A 24,385-nucleotide genomic window follows, 5' to 3' on the forward strand; every position below is an offset into this window, starting at 1 on the left:
AAGACAATTATAGTTACAGATATAAAGCTTTCTTTTCTTTAAAAAGTGCCACATAGAACTTTGAGCACATTCCATCTGAAAGAAAATCACACAGGAATCATCACAGTCTTCATTTTTTATGAGTCAGAAGTGAAGATCTGAAATAGGCCTTCTCAGTTTTGAATCTTTGGCTCCAGGAAATCTTAAATAGAAATCAGAGAGCATTATACCCAATAGCTTTCCAGACCGTAATAGGAGGGTAGCTGAGAAGCTATGGGGTACTTGTTTATCTACGCAGGGTTTTGGAATCATTCAGAGATTTGGTAGGAGAAATGCAAAAACCACTGGACAACGGCTGTGTGTAGCACTGCGATTCATGGCTCAGTACTGCACAGTGCTAAGCACCCTCTTCAAGGCCAAGGATTCTTCAATGTCTTTACCAGCACTTGAAGGCCTTCTAATCCTTCCAAGCTTCAAACGTCTCGTCATTTCTTCTGGTATTGGCAGTCGCTGTAAAATTCCACCTCAGAAAGCTTCCCTGCCTTACATGTTAACTGGAAAGGATTATTCCAGAAGAATGCACCAAGGCACAGTATAGTCAATGGGAAGCAGTCCACTGCTTGACAACTCACAGACGCTTTTTGTGTGTGTCTTGGAAAGGGCAGAGTTCCTTTCACAGTTAAATGGTTTAGCATTTGCAGTGCCTCAGTTAAGCAAAGAATATGACTTGGAAGTGTTTTCAGAAGAGCTGGATGGCTCTGAAGAAGATACTGTGTATTTTCCTGCAAAACAAAGCATAGTGATTAGACAGAAGGACAGACAGTGTGAGATATGTTGGCACTGCAGAGTGAGGACAGTTAGACCTTTCCTGATGACCCAGCATACTGGCTTCTATTTCTGGATTACGGCAATGCTGGTGACCACAGAAGTCAGTGTGCTTGGTGACACATCCACAATATGGCAGCCTGAACATCGTGCCACAGAGCAGTAAAATTACTACTGCTCACACAAGTGGAGGGACTTAGTGGTCCTCCTTAAGCACTGGGGTACATCTAGAACGTATGTTCCCGAAATGAATCCCATCTCCCTCCCTCCTGCAACCACAAGGCTCTAAAGTAAGACCCAGGTGCAGAGAGCCCTGAAGGAGAGCATGAAAGAGAGGTCATGGCACAGTGCTAATAATACAGGAGCTGTAGGTGGCAGCAGCATGGGAGACAGCTGTAGACACGTCATTTTTGTGGTGGGAGGCTTCTGTATCTGGTTAGTGTGAGGATGTCAGTTTACTGCACTGTAGCAGAGTTGGAGATTAACTTCTTGTTCCTGTATCTGGCTATTACCAGACCCTTAAAAAACAGCTGCTTGTTTACATTAACTTCCTTTAAATCCCACTTTAACCGAATGTCACCATCTCCTCTGAGCAATGGTTGGATTCAAAGGTCACCCATTCAGGAATAAAGTTATGTACATTTTCAGCAATTCTTCTTGCAAAATAAAATCATAACTGAAATGGTGACATCCATAGAATGGCTGCCGGGGAACCTTCGAAGAGATAAAATTCCAAGGTCCAAGGTGGTGAGGAGTACATGAACACTTAGCTGAGGAGCACTGCATCGTGATATAATTACGCTAAAATTATATAATATATATATATATTTAGAACTGGTGAAACATGCCACCATCTAATTCATGTTTTTGTGTTAGACAGTTATGCTGCTAGCATTACGCTACAATCATGAGCAATTATGCTAGTGATTCCAATGACTTGTGTTATTACAGTTCCTTTGTACTAGAAGATGAAATACCATCTACGGATGGGTGGATGGATTGATAGATATTGGGACTGACAGACCCAGGGAGTAGGAACTCAGGCAAAACCTTATTAGTAGTTCAGTAGGAGAGATCTATTATCGCATACCTGTTTTGCCACATAAGTTGTTGAAGGTTCTTGAAAGTGGGTAGCCCATAGAGAACATTGGTGTCACCAAGATCAGGGAGGTTGACTGTGAGAAAGAAATTGTGTTTGTTTTTTTTTTTTTGTTAAAAGCCTAGAACATTCTTTGTAGCTGTAATGAGGGAAGAACAAGGCCACAATTAAAAGCCGTTCAGTAGTACAGGCAGGGGACAGGTTAGATGTCTGTTTTGCATTGAGTTCACCCATTTGCATGTTTATGATGGCAGTGAAGGAGATTTATAGGAACTTTAAAAAAATAAACAACACAAAAAGTAACAGGCTGTCTTTAACAGTTGGCCAGGGAACATGGCTTAAGCTCCAGAGTCTGTCCATGTCAAACAGTACAGCGTTCCGGTCCCTTACCCTAGGGAGTATATACATTAAGGTAGCCAGTAAAGCTAAGATTTATGTACTTGGGGATGGCCATTGAAAGCTGCTGAGATAATCAAAGGCAAATTTAACTCTGCACACTAGAGGGCGTTGGAATACAGCTCTGTACAGTCCAGTTGTGAAGGAAGAAAGTGAGATTTTACTGCTGAAAGCAGTTTCTTTTTCGGATCTTGCATAGTTTGAGAATTTAATGGCGTTCCTGCAAGAGGTTATGTTAAAAAAAAAAAAAAAAGTACAGAAAACATGTCTTTCTCTGTTCAGTCTGACTGTTTATGGTGGGGGAAATTAGGCAATTTTGTGCCTTGTCACCTACATAATAAAATGGTAGAGAAAGAAGGTAAATTAATCACATCTAAAACATTTGATCAAAGACTTTGATCGTGTTTTATTTATTCCTTTTCAGCAGAACTGCCAAGGGAATAGGCCAACTCCCACTGCCTGGGGCAGCTTCTACAGTGTCAGCTTGAGGTGGAAGTGTCTGCCCTGAGAGATTTCGTTTCAAAGGAATTCAGAGCTGAGGTTTAACAACTTAAGGCTTAACAACTTGTTCTTTCTACTTTATTCTGCTGGATATGTCCATTAGGGAATGAAGCAACTGCCATCCTTCATGACAGTTATACAAGTTATTCCTTCTTTCCTACCAGCTTCCTACAAAAAAGGAAGTTTTCCCACAGCTGGAACAGCACCACATCCAGCAGATGTCATTTTCAAGGCAGAGACAAGGAGTAACACCTTAAAAATGCATTAGGAGATGCTCCTATCTGTGAATTCCCTGAGATAATCCTGCAGAAAACACTGGAATACTTGGAGTACTAGTTTAAAAAAAGCTAGGTGGATTATTCTGGGGATCCTAAATGAAAAAAATGTTGGGTAGAAACTGCATCTTTCATGTCTTATCATGACATGACAAGATGCCTTGATGTGCCAGATGTCGTGGCAGTATGATATTCTCAGTTTATGCCTGAGAAATTACATTCTCCCATAAGGAGAGCAACCGATTCCAAGATTTCTCCTAGCTGCCTATAGAATAACCCATCCATGCTGTTGTCCTAGGTGGGCAGTCAATAGTAGACACCCACAAAGACGTCTGATTTGCTATCCATCCCCTTAATCCTCACCCATAGGCTCTCTACTCCATCACTACTAACTGCAAGAACTGTACAATCTAATTTCTCCCTTACATGCAATGCAACACCACCTCGCCTGCCCTGCTTAACCCTCCTGAAGAGCTGATAGCCCTCCATCTCAGCACTCCATTTGTGGGACTCATTCCACCAAGTCTCACTAATACTGATGATATTATAGCTCTGGGAAAGGACCAAAGCTTACAGTTTGTCCCATTCGTTCCTCATACTGCGCGTGTTGGTATACAAACGTTTCAGATGTAGATGTTCACATTTGCCTTGCCACCCTCCGATGGTGCCGTACCATCCCTTGGCTTAACCTGTTTCTAATCGTATCCTCTTCCCCACTGATCCTCGTTTAAAGCTTTTTCAATCTGTCTTGCCAGGTTGTGAGACAAGAAATTTTTTCGCCATCGAGACAGTTGGATCCCATCAGGCTGCAGCAGACCTCTTGTCTTAAAGACTCTTCCATGGTTATAAAACCCAAAACTCTGTCAGAGGCACCAGTCCTGGAGCCATCGAAGACCTGGACTCACCTGTTTCTTTCCATATCTCTCCCCATTACTGGAAGGATTGAGGAAAACACAATCTGTGATCCTGAGTCCTTTAGCTATCTTCCCATCTTTTGATAGACCTCAGACTTCTTGATGTGACATCATTGATATGCACACGACAGAGCAGGAGTGGGTAATAATCTGAAGGCTGCTTACTCAGCAGGCATTTTCCAGAGGCACTGTGCAAACCTTTCTTTTGTTTTAAAGATAGGGGTGGAACTGGTCTCCCCATTCAATATGAATGCCTATCCTGAGCAGAGGCATTTCCAGTCCCTCCATTCGAGCTCTGTTTCTATGCAGGGAGGAATGTGAGAGACAGTGGTCCAGAGAAAGTATCTGCAGAGACTAGAGCAGCCGTACAGGAGCTTTCCATTCCCTATTTGCAACACTACTTCTCTTTTTTAGCCAGTGAATGTTTTGGATTAAATGCAAAAATTTGCTGGGTTTGGGACCCAAGTCTTTCCTCTTCTAGGAGAGTGTCCAGGCCACTTGGTTACAGAACCGTGTTCATTTCTGTGCAATTTTAGCTCATTGAAATCTGATTGTTTGTTGCACATAGACGCAATTTTGACAAAAGATTGTTTCTTTCTCCCATTTTTTGTCCTCAGCATAAAGTGTGGGTTTACCTATCACCTCTTTTAGAAGTTCAGGTGGCAACATCTGCATCCGTTCCTACTTATAGCTGAAGGGCACCTGCCTCAAGAAGTTCCTTTTGTGTTTATCTTAGGTTGTGAATAAATAATGATGCCACTGAATTTTCCTGTTTTATAACTTAAAGTTTTAGTACATTTTGTGGTTTATTTCTTATGGAATTCAGTATGTTTTTATATACTGCTCTATCTCAAATCTCCACCAAGCTCCTTCTAATTTTTGATCAATTATTATAGGTGAAATAAAGAACTTTGAAAATAGGGTTATATTCATATTTGTGTTGTTAATTTCTTCTCTTTCTCTGACCAATTCTAGTAAATTCAGAACATAAAGTGTATTAGACTTAAAAGACACTTGGAGAATGTTAGACTATTCAACAGTAATGTTGAAATATGCTCTTAGGTCAAGCATCTAACCTTTGTTTGCTGTGAACTCCATCTGGACAGAGAATTCCTCTTCAGCAGGGCTTCTGTTATCTATTTGTTCAAGACAGAAAAATTAATTAGTAAATACAGCAATTGTGTTCAAATTCCAACAATATCTGTCACACAATATAAAAAATAGTTTGAATTCTTACCTTCTTGTCCCAGAGGGTCCCAAACACCAAAATGAAAAATCCCTGGGAGACAGAAAATTACATGTTTAACACCAGCCTTTCAATTGCAGTATCACAAACATTGTCCATACTGTCTATTTAAACTCTGAACTCCGACTGAAAATCCTCAACCATGGATTTTAGTCAGTTCCTCTCTTTCATATTAGTACTGCTCAGCTGGTTCTGTTGATTTACAGGCAGTTTATACTCCCTCATTACTTGAACCTGCAAGAGCATGATGTGATGCCTCCAGTTGCACTGTAAATGAGAGCAGACATGCTGAAGCTTGCCCGCTTGAAAATAAGAGGGCTATTTTCCTAATCTTCAGGATAGAAGTTCTCCCCAGAGCTACTGCCAAAATTAGAAGTTATGTCTATGCCAGATTTATCTATAAGGCACGTCTGTTAAGGCAACTTAGAATAAGAGATGCTTCTGAATTCCTGCAATGGGTTTCCCAAGAGCCCTTTGGAATTAAGGACATACAAGGCAAACTTGAGCTTTCCCAAACTGTTTTTATTTCTCATAACACAGCACTGCAAGAATGTCACTGCATGTTAAATGGTCACAGACGAAACAAAACCATGCGTATGTGTAACTCACCTGCAAAGCATTGAGCAGAGCAAAGAGGATGTGGAAAGCTTCGTGGCTGTTTTTGATGATGGTGGCAATACCAAATCCCCAGGTGAGGCCTAACAGCGGTGTCAAGATGGCCAGACTTTTGCCGATTTGAAACAAAGTCTTTCTCTCCTGCTTATTGGTCTTGTCCCCAATGTTTGGCCTCAGTATTTTTATTATAACAACTCCGGTGATGAACAAATTCATGGCCACAATAGCCAGGGCAGGTATGATAAAGGCTAAGACAGCTTTGCTGTCATACCAGTTGAGCCAGCAGAGATTCTTTCTGGTGTAATTGTTCTGTGGCAGTGTGACAGCAATTGTAATAACTGCAAAGACAAAGGGGCACCCATATCCCAGACAGAATGCCACTACTTTCTGGATGGTCTTACTTGTGTTATGGAAGATGAAGACCAATCTGTAGAAAAGAATGAGGCCAAGGCTGAGCATCCAGAATAAGCCACACAGGTAGAATAGATGGATGAAGAAGGTGGCCACAATACAAATCTCTCTTTCTTTCTGTGTGTTTTGCTCCCTGATGGAAGCACTGACAATGAACCAAATGTCAGCAACTAGGAGTGACGTAGCTATGTTGAGTATACAGATGTGGCGCATGTAGGATGTTGTGTTGTTTGTTATATTTTTCCAAACTAAGGATTCAATTATAATGCAGACCACTAAACTCACGATTGAAATGGCCAGGCCAATGTGGGTAATATAATCTGCAACAAGACTGGCAGGCAGTTTTAAAGGTGACATCAAAATGGAGAATGATGTCAAGTGATTGCAGGAGCAAGTGATGTTGCCTTTTTCCTCTGTCAGTATGCAACCATAATCATCCCACTTTCCTCTGTTTTCATTGAGGCTGAAGTTCCAAAAGACACATTTCGGCATCGTTAGAGACGGGTTTGCTTTTTGAAAGGTCATATTAATATAGAAATTCTGTGGTCTCTTGCAGCTCAGAGTTGTTATTACCACTAAGCTATTCACGTATGTGCTATGATTCTTAGGCAAAATCTGTCCAATTGCTGAGCAGGCCACACTGACAATGGTCGAATTTGGGGGTAGAGTCATAGGTTTCTCAATTAGCACATTAGCACTGAGGTTTCCTACTTGGTTGAAGTCCTTATTATAGTATGCGTGCCTGTTTTCTGTGACAACCATACCTTGTAGCTCAAGGGTTTTAGTGCTGACATTAGGAAAGGTATTATTAACTGGCTGGAGATTCTCAGAAAATCTTTCTACTGAATTCAGTAAAAGAGAACTGCTGGGTGCGTTCTCATTATTCAGGTCTGCCCAAAGTTCCATTTTGGAACCATTAACAATATTGTCCACTGTAGAGAAGAAGGCCTGTAAAAACAGAAGAAAAATGTTGTAACTGAAATCCCATACAAATTGTTACTTCTGATGATTTCTGCATCATTCTAGAATTGCCTTTTGAAATGGCCAAACATTTTCTTCTTTTGCTCAGTCCATATGAAACCTTTAGTTATTAATCCTCTGCATATCCTGCTTTCAAGTCAAGGCTTCCAAAGTAGATTTTGCTTGGCTTGGCTTTTCTTTACATATCAATATTTTTTCTTTTCCAGCCTTTTTGCTAGGCCTCAACCTTTGTGCTATTTTTGATTTTTCTCTCTGTCTCATTTATTGTTCTTCAGCTAGAAAACATCAAGTCCCTTTGTACATTTCTGCTCTCAGAAGAGCAGTGCTGTTCCTCTATACCTGACAACCAAGGCTTCCAAGCAGTCCTACAATATGTTTTGCCATTCATTTGTTGTAACATCCAACTGATATTCCTTGCTTCATCATGGCACCTGGAATTTACTCTCCCTATCTGTATTTCAACCCTTCAATTTTTTCTGCTCCTGCTTCTGCTCCGTCATTCCTTGGCCTTTCCTCTAACTTTGAATACTAGAGACATTTAAGGGTGCCTAGAACATTTCTAGTTGCTAAGCGTACAGCACTCTCTCTTTCATGCATTAGCTCCTAGTCTTCATCACTGTGACTCTTCATAAACTCGTCTGTATCTTTGCTGTCATTTCATCTTTGAGGTTGTTTCACCTCCTTCCCTCAATTCCCTCCTGTTCCTGAAACTAACTAACTGTGAAAGTTCTTCAGGGAGAATATCACCTTCTTTGACAAAAGAGACTGAAGGGCTTGATAAGTATTGGTAAGCCTTAAAATAAAACCTTACCTTGATAATGGACTTGCTTGCATCTGCTGGGATGGCAGAGATGTTATGCAGGATGTTAACAATTGCAGCTAGGTTTGCAGAAGAATTGACATTTTGTTGGAGTTCTGTCTCGTTCAGGAGTTGCTGAAGAAAGATGGGTAGGTCTGTTTTTGCCACAGGACTGTTGACCAAGGACTGGAACAGAAGATAACAGTGCATCATATGTATGCAATTTGCCTGGAGCTTGATCCTCCTTCATAATGGCTACACCTATACTAATAAAATAAACAGAACCAGAGTCATTCTAGCCATACTGTTAAACTCTGTTACGGTATCCTAACTGCCTAGTGAGCATGATCTCTTGTCTGTGCTAACTCCCAGACTGCTCCTGGAAATTTCTGGGACAAAATAGTTGGCGTGGACCCAAGCCCTGTGAGGGAATAATCTAGCAGGTTGAGAAAATACGTTATTATTGAGTCACTGTACCTCTGCTTGGGACCTTGCTCTAATTTACTAAAAAGAATGATAAAAGTTCTTATCTAACCTCACTGAGAGAAGGGTGACTCTGGATGATCTGTAGAAGCAAAGAGCACTATGATAGGACACCTAGCCTGAAAACCAGGACCCAGCACCTATCTGAGAAGTGTGGTGGCTGAGGGGCTGTGGCCTAGCAGGAGGTGTCCCTGCCCATGTCTGGGGGTTGGAATTAGATGATCTTTAAGGTCCCTTCCAATCCAAACCATTCTGCGATTCTGTGATTCTATGATGTGCTAAACTGGGACTGGGCTGGGGATGGGGCAGCAGCCCACAGTTGCCCGTACGGCCTCATTGTTAGTGTGCTCTGTGGCAATTTTTGGGTTTGTGCCCACCAGCGTCCACCGTGGCCGTGCCTGAACATGGGTCAGGGAACAGCCAAGGCCAGGGAGTGCTACCGCAGGACGCTGTGGATAAGACCACCTTGTCTGAGGATCGTGTTCATGTGTATGGCTGTTGGCCATGCAGTGCCACATGTCTGCTGGGACGGAGAAAGGGGCCTGGCCTGTGTAGATTTAGCCAATCATTCTTTATACTTTCTAAAATACAGTTTTAATTAAATACTTGTATTTTGAATACTTCCGGCATTTAATACTTCCGGCAGGTTAAGTAATAACAAAAACTATCTGCTCTCTAGAGCTAACCCCTCTCCCCAGCCTCAGAAAAACTCATACACGTTACCTCCGCTCTAATCAGCAGGCTGTTTATTTGTTCAGACACGCAGTTATTCCTTTCCAGCTTCCATGATTTTTTGTAGCACTTGTAAATTTCATTGCCTCGGATAAAAGTATTATTTAACAAAGGGCATGGCTTTATTAATGTGTCCTCTTCCTCTCCAAAAACATTGTTTTCTGAGCAGGAAGTTTTGTCTTCTGTATCAAGAAAAAGACACTGAGAAGCATGGAGATGAATAATTTACCTCTCATCAGACCTGTGACCTATTGAAGTTCAAAATTCTTTGTATTAGTTAGGATTTCAGCTTGCTCTCTTCGTTAATTATGACCTTACGTTGGGTATATGTCTTGGAAAGTTGTTTTTTTTTCCCCCCAAAACTTCCAAGACTTTACTGCTCTCTGTAATAAGAATAATACAGAAATATTAATTTATATCTTCAAATATTCTTCCAAGGCCTAAGCAGAATCTTTTTTGAGAGTTAGGAAACTTTTATTGGGATCTTGTACACCGGTTCCTCATTTATAGGTACCTTAGTGCTTGCTGATTCTGTCTGGGACTAGTGACAAGATGCTTCAGACTCAAAAGCTTTTACAACTCAAATAAAAGCAGGAGGCAAAACCTGGTGAAAAGAACACCAGATTTTAAATTCTCAAGCCAGGTTTTTGGATTCATGAAATGAAAAAGAAAATTAGATAAAGCCCCTTGTTTTTGAGTACTGAATCCAATCACCAGACCAATGCCTAAAGTTTTAGGATTTGTCCATTAGATTACATTGCGTGACAGGGTTGGAGTTGGGACTATATTGACCACTTTGTAAATGCTCTGCACATCTGTGACCATCTCTAGCCTGAGGGTGAGTTTATTCTGTTAAGGGACTCCATTCGTTCTGCTGTAGCACGAACTAGAAATTCATTAAAGCTTTGATAGTGTGGCCTTAGCACATTTTTGATGAACAATGTGTCTGCTAATTGGCTTTGACTGGGCACAGTAGCTGCCAATGAAAGCAAATAGAGCGTCTACATATTTATTGCCTAAGAGAGTGAAATCCAGCCAGATATGGTGATTCAACGTTGGGCACCACTACTGTAGAAGAAATAAAATTTCTGTAGTATGGGGGTGTCTAACATTTCTTTCTTACCAATTAATGATAAGGAGCTGAAATAGCCAAACTCTGGCCAGAACAAAGCATCAAAATTGGATTTAGCCATGTTCAATTCTAATCATGCAGTACTTCCCGCAGAGCTGACTCGGAAGCTTGGTGTGCCCTGGTCTCTGCAATACCTCATGGAGGCTGTCATTCTTGTGCTAAAGCAGATATGCTGTCCCCCAAGCTGACCTCCTGAGTTAAATGACTTCTTCCTGAGGCAATGTGATCTTTTACCCTTGCTCAATCACTGGTGCTGGTTGGGAGCTGCATGACCGTACTGCAACACAGAAGATGAAGCTTGGTGGTGCAGGCTACATCAGAGGGAGGTAGGGACAGAAGATGGCTGAACTATAACTGCCTGGGAACATGCTGGGACCATTGTCAAATAAGTGAAGACAAAACATTTTGGATTTTTTAGCTTTTAAAATGCCAGCAAAATTTGTATTTTCCTCTACATTCCAAAATTTCCTGTCAAAAAGGAGAAAAAAATTCTTGGCTAACAAAAACTGTTCCTGTTAGGTGTCACCAGTGGTAAAACTCATGGCATCTGGTTTAACAAAGATACCAGGATTTCCTTTTACCAGCTTTAAACAGTGACTTTTTTCTTACCAGGTATCAGCTTCAGTTGTATGTTTTCACTCTTGACCTCCTGTTTCATGCTGTTAACAAACCTGTAATATACCTTTAGATTTTCTCGTTTTGTGCATTCTGTTTCGTTGTGATTGTACGAGTAGCACAAGAAATTTCCATGTTCTTTCTTTTCTGCATGGAAAGTTTAAGACAGGTTAACACAGATTTTAGGCCAATCAGCTAGTGATTCTGCAAGCTTATCTTATTCTTACCAGTTTCAAATTCTTCTTCGCGAGCCACAAATGTAACGTTATAATCTTCTATGGTGTTAGCGCTTATGCAGCAGTTGAAGTGTTGTACAATTTTGCACCTTATAGATGTTTTAATGGGGTCTAACCAGATGTTCTGCTTCAGAGGCAAGGGAATAACATTGACAGTCACATTGGCAGAAGTGTTCGAAGACTTCTTGGAGAAAGTGCAGATGTAGGTGCCTGAAAGCAGTGACACAAAAAATATTTCCCAGTCAACAGAAGTGCTCCTCAGCTTTTGCGTGATCCTGAGCCCTGTTAATGAACACGTACAGCGCTGGCAGCATTGTCTTGCTGTCCTCCAGCAGCTTTAATTTTAACTCTTTTACATTTATATATATATATACATGTATATATATATATATATTTAATTACCCATGGTCAGGCATCTTAGTGATTTGCTGGGCTAGAGATACTGTAAATGGTCTGGTGCAGAGATTTTGTTGCCTTTGTAGCCAATACAAACCATGTTCACTCACCATTCCAGTCCTGAGTGGCAAGATTCACTGAGAGCACAGATGTGGCTATGGATTTGTTGGTTCTGATGCACGAAGCGCATTCTACTGTTTGTATTTTATCTCCAGACTGGATTTCCCAAATAATGCTGTCATAATTGCTCACATCACCTTTGCACGTTAGGTTGAATTCCTTTCCCTCAGAAACTGATGTGTTTACACTCGAAGATATTATTACATAGTCTGAGACAACACAAGATAAATGCCATGTTACTGAGGGTCGCTTGTTACAATCATTTGTTTGCAAATGGCATGTGCCACACAGGCCACCGATGGTCTCTTACATGCTACCTGACTTTTACCTGTTCGTAAGTATGTCACTCTGATGTTTTGACTGGTCCTGGCACCATGTCCACTCAGGAACTCACACGTATATGTCATCACTGTACCCAACTTCTCAGGTGGGCATAGTGATTCAGTGATGTTGAGCTCATATTCAGTGCAGTTATTTTTGGCAGTGGAGACTCCTGGAGACAAATAAATGTTCTTTGAAGGGCTGTGGATGTCCAAGGACACCTAGGCTCTGAAAATCACAAGCAGTCACACTAGCTAAGGAAAACCTTGTAGGTTTGTATGCAGCCTTTCACAGTGTGGAACTTTTAACTCATCAGTGCTGAAGTCCACTCACATCCTTTACTCTGGCAACACTCACCATGGTCTCCAAAGGCCTGAAGCCTTGCTCTCAGCACTGTGCTGGGCACCTACACCAAAAGTTATCTAACCAAGAGCCACAACATTGCTAGGAAACCTCAGGATAAGCCAAAATTAAGGCTATTCTGGTTCAGCCTGGCCTCATTATCTGCGACATCTAGGAAATACGGTAAGTAAATCAGGAAGAAAGTTACTTTGGGAAAGCCTAACCACAGGGAATCAAGGGCAAAACAGCTCCTTACAGCAGGCAAGGATTTCACCACTGTCTTTGAAAGCACAGCTGACGGAGAATGCAGAAGTAAGCATTTTGGAAAAAGTCAGTGTGATGCTGGCCTAGGCAGCTGTTTCCAACCAAGATGGCACAGTTATGAGCATCAATGTCTGCGCACTGCATGGAGACACCCAGAATCCCACTGCTTGTTACCTGGCACCCACTTTGGAGCATACCCTGTATTCATGTTGGACTTGGCCTTTGGGGTACCTGCTGCCAGCAGGGGGAGTTCTCTGAAGAACAAACAAACCTAGCAGGTGAAAGACAGTATTTTGTTAATCTTACCTGTAGCAACGCTTGTTCCATTTAACTTCCAGTCACTCCTAATTGATGTTGAGTATATGTGTAAACAACAGAACAGCAAGGTACTTCTTGCTTGAATGTCAGGACTGTTGCAGCTAATTTTTGTGTCGTTTGAGTATGAAGTGATGCTTAGTGAAGATACTGTGATGTCTTGCGTGTCTTTGTATATCAGCTTGTAATGGTCACTGATGTTTGAGAAAACACACGTATAGGAACCTGTAAAGCATAGACAATATTTTAGCATTGAGAACACATTTTGCCGTTGTTTCCGCTACATTTGGAGTTATGAACTGAGAGCTACTTTACATCTAGTTTTCACGTGTCCCAGCTCTGCAGTGGCTCTTCCCTTTGCTTATCAAAATGTGCCCTGAGGTCATCTACAATCTCTCTATAGGAGGTTCTCTGCAGTCTCCTGGTGCCAAATGTATTCAGACTAGGCAGCTTCAGTATCGATGGGCACTTGAGAAGAGAACAGGGCTCTGGGACTGAGGTCCTTAAAATCTAGCTGAGCTGGTGCTTGGTGATCTGAGTATTGCCCAGAGTCCAGGTATCAGCAATACGTCATATGTAAGAACACAGATTGACTGCAAAATGTTCCTACACAGAATGGGCGAGATTTTGGTGCCCAAGGTGGACTCTACAGCATCTGGTAATCTGAGCGTGGGCATCTATGCTTCTCAGAAGGTATTGCCAAATAGAGCTGACTATTTATTGGCCACTTTGGACCAGACTAGACTAGAATGGAATAGTTCTTGTGGCAGGGGCCTACAAAGATCATCAAGTCCAGCTGCCTGACCACTTCAGGGCTGCCCAAGTTAAAACCTATTACTGATGGTGTTGTCTAAATGCCTGTTGAGCACTGACAGCCATGGGGCATCAACCACCTGTTGACCACAAAGCCTGAACCACAAAGCCTGTTCCAGTCTTTGACCTCCCTCACAGGAAAGAAATTTTTCTTAAATCCCAGCCAGGGAGCAGAGGCTGGCACCTCCCTCTCCATTCCCCTCCTCAGGAGGCTGCAGAGAGCACTGAGGCCGCCTCTCAGCCTCCTCTTCTCCAGACTGGACAAGCCACATGCCCTCAGCCTTTCCTCACAGGACATGCCTTCCAGCCCTTTTACCAGCTTCATTGCCCTCCTCTGGATGCATTCAAGGACCTTAACATCCTTTTTATGTTGTGGAGCCCAGAACTGCATGCAGTAGTCAAGGTGAGGCTGCACCAATGCTAAATATAATGGGAGAATCACCTCTTTCTTAGGCACTTGTCTCCTGGATGCATCCAGGCTTCCTTTTGAAGTGGGCTATCACAGCCCCAGATTTCCTCTGTATTTTAGGTACATGGGTACCCCTTCCCATTGGGATAGCCTACTGAGTAGACCACTTTAATAGGAATGGAGGCGCCAAGGTTCAGGGCGTCCTTAGCCCAAGGCCATTTGGAGCCCACAGCTCCTATCTCCCGTATGTGTGCCCAAAGATGTGGCCAAAGGCTACCCTTTCTGAAGTTGAAAGTAGAATTTATGACCCAAAAAGATGAACTGAGTGGGAGCTTGAGTCAAATCTCTGATAATACATGAAAATTTCTCCAGCAACTATCCCTAGCACAATGCCACCAACTTAACCTTTTTTTTTTTTTTTGATTTTCAAAAAGCTCTAAACATGGACACATGAAAACCTGTAACTCCAAACTCATATTAGTTAGCTTATGTTTGCAAAGAGGATGAGGACCTTCAAGGAATAAATTCAACCACAACCTCAGTTACCACATGCAAAGGAGGAGAAGGCTTCACATCTGTGTAACCACTCCTGTGATATGACAGTGAAGCCTGACACTGGGAATATCCAGGCCTATACAGTCACTTCAGCCTTTTTACACCTTACTGGCATTGCCAGTCAGTAGGTAGTTAGTTACGGAAAACCAACCAAAACTCAAAACAGGAAAATTATGAGGGACAGTGTATTTTTCATGTTTACTCTAGGGAAATGCAGTAACTGCATTCATCTGTTTTTTGTAGAATTAGCCGCACTAGAGATCTGCATTTGCTGTTTTAATGATAGAAAATCATACCAGAATCCTCCGTTGTAATGTTGGTAATCTTAAGAGTTGATCTTGATATTCCAGTTGTAAATTCTTTCTTCAGGAAATGCCGGGAGCTTTGTGAGATGGTCTGATTGAAGTGATACCAGCTCGCATTCCCAGACTCCGCATTTATCTCACACATCAGTGTTACTGTATCCCCTTCAAAAATGTCCGCAGGACTTACAGTGGAGTTTGTCTGATCTGTGAAGACAAAGAGCAATGTTCTGCATTATTGTCATGTCAACATCTATATGGTGTCTTTCATCTTGTGGGAATCCTAGGTGCTTTGCAACTAATACACACTCAGCATCAGTTGCAGGGCACCATCTCTGATACTAGATATGACATTTTCCCACAACGTATTCTTCTACTGTCTTTGTCAGCCAAAGACCCCAGAAGATTTTATGCAGACAGCCAGAAATGTTATCACCACTTCTGCTTTTTGTGTAGAAAAACTGGGAGGAGAAGCAAACAGGTTAAAGTAGCCCTCTGAGTAGTCCTTGTAGTGTGTGCAAGGCCATCTCATGGAAGTCCAAAGCTTTGGTGGCACAGGAGGAAAAGAAACAGACAGAGAAGTATGTAGTTTTTGAAGGTCCGGTATTGAAAAATCAGCAATATAAGGTGGTTACATGGTTTAGGCTAGCAATACCACAAAAAAAAAAGGTTGAAAGGAAATACTGAGAGAGCTTTAAACTTACTAGTTATTTCTGTTGTGAAGGAGCTGGGTATTAGATGGTACAATGGATCTAGAAATTTTGGTATAAGTTTGTTGGAATTGTCTATCTCACTGAAGGTCACTGCTCTTGCTTTTACTTCGTAGTTCACAGAGACACTTCCAGGCCTGAACAAATAGCAGAATGAGAGAAGCAGCATAAATTATCAGCCTTGCATACTAGTGTATTTCCATGTTGTGAGACCCATCTTGCATGGCTTGGAAGGTGTGAAACCCATGAAGGCTCCTATTATGACTCGGGATTTGCTCTGGCATACAAGAAGGTTGACAGCTTTTCCCAAAGCACAAACACATTTATGTGACATCTCCTTGGTCTGCTGTCCTAATTTAAACTGGAAAACCTAAAAGGCATTTAAATTTGTGTGGACCTAAGTAATATCTCTTTTATCCAGGTCCAATCCGGAATCAACTTACTAATTCATTTTCCTGATGGTTTGGGAGATGCTGATAGGTTTATTTGAACACTTTCCCCCTTTTGGGTGGAATTCAAAGAGGATTTGACCCATCTTGAGAATTACTATGTTTCTTGGACTTTTGCACAATATTGAATTTTACCCACAGTCCTGTTTTCATGCTAGTAGTTGGGCTTTCCTGTGCAGGTATTACACTACCATTTAATATGTGCATACTGCGCATGGGTTCTAATCGAAGTGAATGTAGCTTTTGCTGACCTGTATCTCCTCATGGAGATCAGACAGAAAGATTTTTATCTTCCAGAAAAAAAATTAAATTGCTTACTTACATGAAACCAGTTACTGTTACTGATAGAAAGCCTGATAAGCATGCGTAGCTCTGAAGAAACTGTAAAGAAAAACATATTATATGGCATGAGCCCTCAGTATATCACTCTAGCATGCTTAAAATAGGGAGCTCTCCTTTCAACATTGATATGAGGAATAGCATACAGAATATCTGACAGGATGGGCCTGGTGCTCTTCCTACTGTCACTGGGATAAATTTGTGTTGATGGTTTCATTCTGTATGCACTTGTGTGGATTTAACCAGGGACCAATAATGTGATTTTTTTTTCATGCTTTTGATGCAAATGGTTTCTAAATACTTCTCTGTCCTCCTGCATATTAAAATGAGAGGAAATTTTGTCATTGCTTTTCAGGGGAGGTGAGCTTTGGCCCCTGTTGTAGCTACCGGTCCCGCTTACTTCACAGCGCTGCACTGAGGCAGTGATAGTTACAAATAAGATGCTAAGACTTAGGGTAAATACTGTATTTCTTAGAGGACTTTGTACCCTCATGGATGGAAAACTAAAGTCATTACCGCTTTTTCAAAGTCATCTTTGTATTTTTTGTATAATTCTGAAGAAGAATTCCTGAGATTTTCAGAAAAGACTTTGTCAAGTGTGACTGACATATGAATATCAACAGGCTCTCCCGTACGATGTGGGTCTGTAAGGAAAAGCGTAAAAGTAAATGCAGAAAATAATCAAAAGCAACAATTACAAAGTATTTTCTTAGCTTTGTCTTTTAACTGAACCCTAAGCCTAAATCTTACTGCTTGCCAAGACTTGTCTGTATGATAGGAAATTTAAGATTATCTTAACTTTCTGTATCTAATTTAGATGTTTGGAATCTGCTGAATATCTAGAGTCCCTCTCCAGTTAATGCAAAGCTGTAGACTCACTTAGTCTGTAGCCTGTCACCAGAAGGTGATATATTCAAAAGGTGATAGTTTTCCTACAGTGATTGAATCACTACATTGCTCCAGTTATAGAAGGAGTTTATATGAATGACTTTGACTAGATACTTAACTTATACATAGCAAAGATTACATTTTGATGAGTCTCCTCCTGTGCTTCACTGAAATTAATGGAAAAAATCCTTGATGACTGTGGGAAGGTGATATTCTGAGTGAAGATCCATGAACAGGAAGAAGTGAAAATAAAATGCTTAGAAAGCTACTGCAACTTTCTAAGCTGGGTCTGCTTAAGGACATGCCCATACCATGCAGTGGAGGAAGATATATGACACACTTTGGTCACATTTGTGAATTCCTCTGTTGAAAATCTGAGGAGGTGAAACTGTCTTTGCTCAGTGGAAACTGAAGTTCCCCAAGAGGCATGTGAAGGATTGCAGGAGCTGGGGCTCCAGCATGGCACTAAGCATCTGCAAGTACTTGCATCAGGATGGCCCCACATCACAGAGAGAAGTGAGATCCAGAGCATCTCTACAGACTTTCCACATGCATAGGCAGTGCGTTAGCCAGATGAGGTGCTGCTTTATCACACCTTTAACACTATACCAGCTTCTAAGCACCACATGGGTTGTACAATGCTGAGGTTCAGCATTATTTCTCCTTACCTCCAATGTAAGGCTCAGGCTCACAGTGGATCCTGTAGAAGGGCATATCCTTGATATAGCCACAGGACTGTTTGGATGGTAGGGTGACAGGAGGGCAGGCTTTCGAGTCATTGTACGCTCCATCTTCACAATAACAACAGCTCACGTTCTCACCACTGGGCGGACAAACTAGTGTCAGACAGAGAAATACTGTAAGAGTGGTAAATGTATCGACATGTAATGGCATAAGGCATTGCATGATATGTATTTACCCTGCTGTATCTTTATGCTAGTGGTCTCAAATAAATGTTGCCTTTCTTGTGAGTTCAATTGAATGATGTAAGGATGATGATCTGAGGCCTTGCAAATCTTACTGCAACAATCTTAGCTGACTAACCAGAAATGGGAACCAGACCGGTCCAACAATGAGTCTGATAAATTATTTTTAAGTAATTGAATAGAAGTGTGAGACTTGATCCAAAAAATTGAGCTGGCATATTGTCCAAGGTCCTATGATAATCTTAAGACTGGATACTTCTATAGTACCTGGACTTAAAGCAAATGTATAGACATTTAAATCTAATTTAAATCATTTAAAACATCCTTCAAATCTATGTAATGCTTGTCCATAGGCCCGGTGGCTAGTGAGATGCTGTGTCATTCTGACTGTATCCTGACAGATGCTGCATAAGAGAGGGCAACATTATTGCCAAAGCAGAGCAAGTTATTAACAAAGCGATTTTCACACATCGCATGCGACCCTCAAGCTTTGAAAGATCAGTTTTTCTGTTGCTTTGAGAACGCTTCCTTTCACTGCTTCTTGTGTCAGTGAAAAGAAGGTACAAAACCTCCTCCTTTGATGTTGTAAATGCTTGGTGTGTTCATATATCCTCTGCTGTATTAGTCACTTGGACATGACGCTTCACAGCCACAAATCAGGTAATAAAACCTGTCTGATATTTTGCCCTGTAAGAATACATTTAGTGAGTTATATCTGTAAAAGACTGCGGCTCACACAGCCTGCCTCTAGCAGGGTCAGAGGAGCCTCTTACAGTGATTTACACTCCGAATGCCAGTCAGAGGGAAGTAAACAGTCTGATAACCTTTGTCACAGCTTCCTGAAACTTGAAAGTAACTCAGACTGCTTGTTATACAAACTGGAGCAGAATTCTTTGGCTCAGGCTTCCTTTGGCTCTGTCCCTTCCTTAGCAAAAGAAAAGCATTCAGGGCTAATCCTAATGCCAACATTATGTAAAGAGGAGTGGTGGGATGCAGATAACAAAACATAGTGTCGTGTGCTAGAGTTTTGGGCTCACTGGGTGTTTCAGTGGGCAACAGAGACAGTTTTGCTGGTTTCTAAGTGTGATAGATATTAAAACTGGGAGAGACCACATGCTGGCAAACAAGCATGTCAGCCAGAATAGAAAAATAAACTACCAACCCACCTGCGGTAACGTTGATGCTTGAAATGCTCATTTCTAGACCTGAAATATTTGTTGAAATTTGAAGATTATGGCATTTGTAATACTGTGCGACTAGCGAGAAGAAATCTGGATTCATAAGAATTATTTCAATGTCAACGGTGTACTCCAGAGGCGGATGGTAGAAAAACAGCACTGAAAGAGAAATAGCATGAGACTGCAAAGCTGTGCGTGAGGGCAAATTATAAATCAGTGGCTTCTAGTTTGGCATTTAGACTCTTTGCTGCAATAGTAGCATAGTGTGGCATTCTGTTTGGGGAAACTTCCTACTCAGCATATATCCTGCATGAGTTTTATCTCCTGCTTGTCTGACAAAAGTCAGATTTCTTTGATCTCACAGCAATACGAAGCCAATATAAATGGTATAATATATACAGAGAAAAGCTGTCTCATCCCTCCTCTCCCTTGAGTCAGCAGGCAGATAGGTTGTCAACGATGAACTGAAGCCACACAGGATTATCTTGTGACCTGTCCTGCTAAGAGGCTTTATTTTTTTTTTTTTTTTTTTCTACACCTTGAATTTCATCTTGCATAGAACCTGGGCTCATTTATTTCAAGCTATGACCAGACAGAATTTTCCACTTCTTTTGTTTGTGTCTTTACTACCTCCCCTTACTGCATACAGTTCAGCACCTGTCCCCAGTAGTGATTTCACCCTTGGCTTACCAGAAACATACTCCATTACCACACCTATATGCACATACCATTTGGCTTCTGCCTTTGCAGCTCTGAGTGGACACTTTCCCCTCCCAGCTCACTGTCAATCTGTGGAAAAAACAGAGTGAAGCTCTGTGAAAAAAAAATAATATATATATATATGTGTATATATATATATATATATATAAAGCTGAAGTGAAGCTTTAGCATTTAGAAATGTCCCTGCTCCAGCTCAGGTGTCAGGTCAAAAAGTCATGGGTAACACAGTTGAATAGGGACGTGGTGACACAATTTCAGTATGACTGGGTTCATGCAGGGTGCGGCCAAGCGAGATGCAGACCTACTTATTTTTTTAATCTTGCCTTAAAAATACATTGGCACTGCTGTTATCAAGAAAAGCTAAAGAACGAGCCAAGATGTACGCAGGAAATTTGCAGCTTTCTCAGTTTCTTAAGCCCTACTGAAATCTTTATTTACAGAAAGGGTGAATAGCTTGGCAGTTCTTGAGTCATCCTTTCACATCAAGGAACCATCTGGTGTGTGATTAGAGCTGGGCTGCGTATCGCGGTTGTGCTGGCAGTGAATATCCCAAGGTGTGCTGGCAGTTTTGTGATGCCAGAGGCATTGCCTTTCACCACAGTCAGACCTTACAGAAAGCCCACTGCAATCTGTGTCTTCCTCCATGTTTGGGCTCAGTGGTTTCCCTTTTTAATTACTCTCCCAAACAACTGCAGGGCTGTTAGGCACCCTGCTGTTAGATACTTCACATATTTCACACCAGTAAATAATGACTCATTTGCAGGGTGTAGCACGGCTCAATGATGCTAAAAAATAATAAGGTGTTGCTCTTTATTTATGTTGCTCATAAAAATGCCCAAGTGCTCTGAGCTGGAAACAGTTAGAAGAAACAGAGCAAACAAGATACTTGGTCACTATTAATCCGCCGTAGGGCAGACAGGGCTTCTGCAACAAGCTTTGTCTTGTTTTGCCAAGGGAGGGGATAGTAGCAATATAAAGAGCTTCCACGTTCATCTTCACCTCTCTTTGCCTTTTCTCAACTTGCTCAAAAAAGCAGGTTGAATTCTGGTCAGTCCATCAGAGCTAATGTCCCTATGATGTTAGAGGCTGAACACTAAAGTTAGAATCTGTTTTGGCTTGATAGGATTTAGAATGTAGAAGACAAAGCATTTTCTGTTGTAATAACAATTATCATTGATCAAGAGTTGATGATTTTTAGACTAGTTTTCTTCAACAGACTATATTAACTCCCATTTGGTCAATCCCTTTGTTTTCTGTTCCTCTTTTGCCCTCTATATTAGGGACTCTGTGCAGAATCTGTTACCGCACGTGTACACAGGACAAAGCACAAAACAGATTTCCATATTTCAGGTAATTGATGGGGCAAAAGAGGTATGTGAGGAAGACTATGGAAAATCTGGGAAACTGAAGTGAAGCCTGAGAAGTGCAACATCTAAATACAAGTCGTGCCACTTACCTGTAAGAACCTCTGTGCCTGAACTAGTTGTGTCAACATGATGCTTCCAGGCTGCCTAGAACCCTATCCAGGAGCAGCACCCACATTGCTGGTACCTAGGCTTAGCCCAGGGGGCAGAAATCTAAATCCCTTGTACACCAACACAAGAGAGAGACCAGAAGTGTTGCTCAGATCTTTCGGGGGCAGCTTTAAGACTGGAAAGCAAGAAGAGCCCAGTTCCTGGATTTTCCATCCATTTTACACACTGGAGAGGTTCCCTGGGTTCAGTTTCCCCACCTGACCTTGTAATGACTTCCTTTAAGGTTTTGTGGGTGTGAAGGAGAATGATGGCAGCTACAAGCAGAAACCAAATGAAAACCGATGGGCCTGGGGTAGGATACTCACTACATATTGGGTGATTGGGTCAAAGTTTGAGGCCTGTGATGTATGGCAACATGCTGTGACCAGTAGAAACAGGCAGTGGAGAGCTGCAGTAAGCAGGGATGGCATTTTGTCATCAACTTTGCTGTACAGCCTGGGAGGAAAACAAAGCAAAAGAATCAGGGGATTTTCAGCTGACTCACACAGGAGAAGTACCAGCATGCTCTACAAAAAATGGTATTTTGGGGCTTTTTCAGCACACTGCCTGCTTACTCCATCTAAGACAGAGCACAGAATAAGATCTGTAATCGTTTTGCTGCCGCTGTCACTAGACTATTGCTCTCATATATCTTTTTGTTTGTTTGTTTGTTTGTTTGTTTCTTGTCACCTATACTTACTCAAAATGCAGAGAGAAAGAAATGGCTTGGAAAAAGCAGAGTCTTAACCAAATTCCTCACAGGGACAAGTGAAGTGTTAGAAATTCATCTGCCCCGAGACAACCTGACTTTGGCTCTTCAAATATTTCTCTCAGTGGTACCTGGCAAACTCACAGCCAGAACATGAAGGAATATCCAGTACGGTTGCTGTATGTGAGGGTCTGCCTGTTGCAGGGGAAAAATGCTCCTGGAAAAAGTCCGTGTAACTTGAGTTTTTAGTATACATTTCCATTAATTACACTGATGTTAACAAGTAAATAACATGGAGAACAAGCATACTGTCACACCAGAATACAATGTGGTGCCTGAAATCAGAACCCAGCAAAACAACCTTTTCCAGATCATTAATACCTAAGACAATTTAGTCATGCAGTATATTGGATGATGAAACTTAAAGGGAGAGGCAAAACATGCACAAACCCTTATAGCAGGCACCAACACATTTCCTGTAACTAGAGGGAATAGGGAAAGGGAGCTGAAGAATATTTTTAAAATTGTGTTTTGCTATGAATATGCCCTTTCCGACTCTCCCTGACAAAGCATTTCCCATAGCTCCAGAATTAACAGCCAGTGGGGAGCTGTGGGAAGAGGCAGAACCCAAGCAGACTGAAAATCATTGTAAGAAAGGAAAGCACTGAGGAAAGTCTCTTAAGAGTACTGAATGGCAATGTGAGTGGGTAACATTAACTTGATTAATAACACTACCTTGATTAATATCATGAGCTTTTGTAAAATTATGTGGTTTTTGATGTTGTTTTGTTTTGTTTTTGTATTGAAAAGGCTGTTCACATAAACCAGCTAGGGTCTCAGGATTTAAAAGATGGTGAAGCCAGGTGAAAGCAGAAAAATCAACACCTCCCGAGCTGATTATAAACATTGGCAGTGGCTGCCTACTGCTGCCACATCACATATCAGAGCTGGTGCTCCCAAGTAGAAGGGTGCTTCACTGTGATTTTCCTTCTCAGAAGACTCCATGACATACAATCATAATATGAACATGATCCGCAGTCTCACCTTGTGAATGAATAGAGGACAGCAATGATCCCAGCAATATACTTGACGTCACTGACCTGGGTTTCCTGCAGGCATTTGATGGAGTTTCTCACTGAAGAAGGTTCTTAGAGAGATTCATCTGCAGTGAGACTTCCCCTGGTTAAAAGAGAGGAGACAAAAATTAGGAAGAAAGGATTTGCTTTCCCAATAGAGAGAATGCCAGAGCTCCACAGGCAGGTGTGTGTAAGCCTGTGTCTTACCCTCTGTTTTCAATTGACATGGAAAAGGCAGCAATTATTGATACAACACTGTGATACAATTGATACAATCACTTTAAGTGATGAGACAAACATAAGCAAAGTCTGCCCATGAAGATCTGCATGGGGACCTCAGGGTACAGAGTGACTGCGTCGTATAATGGGGAGGTGAAATTCAGCACTGGTAAGTGTAAGGTAGAAAGAAATGATCCTGACATTATGTATTCTGTCATGGTCTCTGAACTGACTACTACCACTAAAGAATGGGGTCTGAGGAAACAGCAGAAAACCATGCTAGACATTTGAGCTGACCCAGAGCAGCTGCTCTTATATAGAAATAACCAGAAAGTGAGACATCTCACTGGTCCAGAATATCTCCTCCTTGCCAAATCCATAAAAAACCATTGTCACATGCTTTTTTTTTTTTTTCTCCAATGGATGAATGTCTATCAGAACTGGAAAAAAAAGGGGGGGGAAAAATAGGTGTCTCCTCGGTTTCCTGAGCAACTCCATCAGTACATCCAGAATTCTACAAAAGAGGCTATTTTGCAATTTTGAAGACAGCATCCACTGGTGACAACATCAAGACTTCCATG

The 24,385-nt window shown here is 41.6% G+C and overlaps 1 protein-coding gene across 1 annotated transcript; it reads right to left on the minus strand.

The window, feature by feature from the left end:
* Window positions 1-391: 391 nt before the first annotated feature.
* Window positions 392-23,641, minus strand: ADGRF5 (adhesion G protein-coupled receptor F5). The gene is made up of 21 exons (XM_035560136.1): window positions 23,554-23,641; window positions 22,127-22,256; window positions 20,295-20,355; window positions 19,555-19,725; window positions 18,131-18,298; window positions 17,091-17,218; window positions 16,558-16,616; window positions 15,781-15,923; window positions 15,071-15,283; window positions 12,989-13,222; window positions 12,084-12,248; window positions 11,746-11,964; window positions 11,231-11,449; window positions 10,998-11,150; window positions 9,248-9,435; window positions 8,054-8,227; window positions 5,845-7,209; window positions 5,227-5,268; window positions 5,066-5,125; window positions 1,895-1,979; window positions 392-761 (listed from the first exon to the last, which is right to left on the minus strand). Exons 2-21 carry the CDS (start codon window positions 22,229-22,231, stop codon window positions 685-687), a joined length of 4,029 nt encoding a protein of 1,342 aa, XP_035416029.1. The 5' UTR covers window positions 22,232-22,256; window positions 23,554-23,641; the 3' UTR covers window positions 392-684.
* Between the last annotated feature and the right edge of the window lie 744 nt (window positions 23,642-24,385).

Source organism: Cygnus atratus, chromosome 3, assembly GCF_013377495.2.
Source record: "Cygnus atratus isolate AKBS03 ecotype Queensland, Australia chromosome 3, CAtr_DNAZoo_HiC_assembly, whole genome shotgun sequence".
In the NCBI taxonomy this organism is placed as follows: domain Eukaryota; kingdom Metazoa; phylum Chordata; class Aves; order Anseriformes; family Anatidae; genus Cygnus; species Cygnus atratus.

What these genes read in the sequence shown, in the direction of transcription:
- ADGRF5 (XM_035560136.1), bottom strand. Translation starts at nt 22,231, where the DNA reads ATGCCATCCCTGCTTACTGCAGCTCTCCACTGCCTGTTTCTACTGGTC. An exon ending in GCAAAGGCAGAAGCCAAATG is followed by an intron (nt 19,726 to 20,294) that starts GTATGTGCATAT and finishes TTTCTCTTTCAG; the next exon opens with TGCTGTTTTTCTACCATCCG. An exon ending in CAACTTATGTGGCAAAACAG is followed by an intron (nt 762 to 1,894) that starts GTATGCGATAAT and finishes TTTGTTTTGCAG; the next exon opens with GAAAATACACAGTATCTTCT.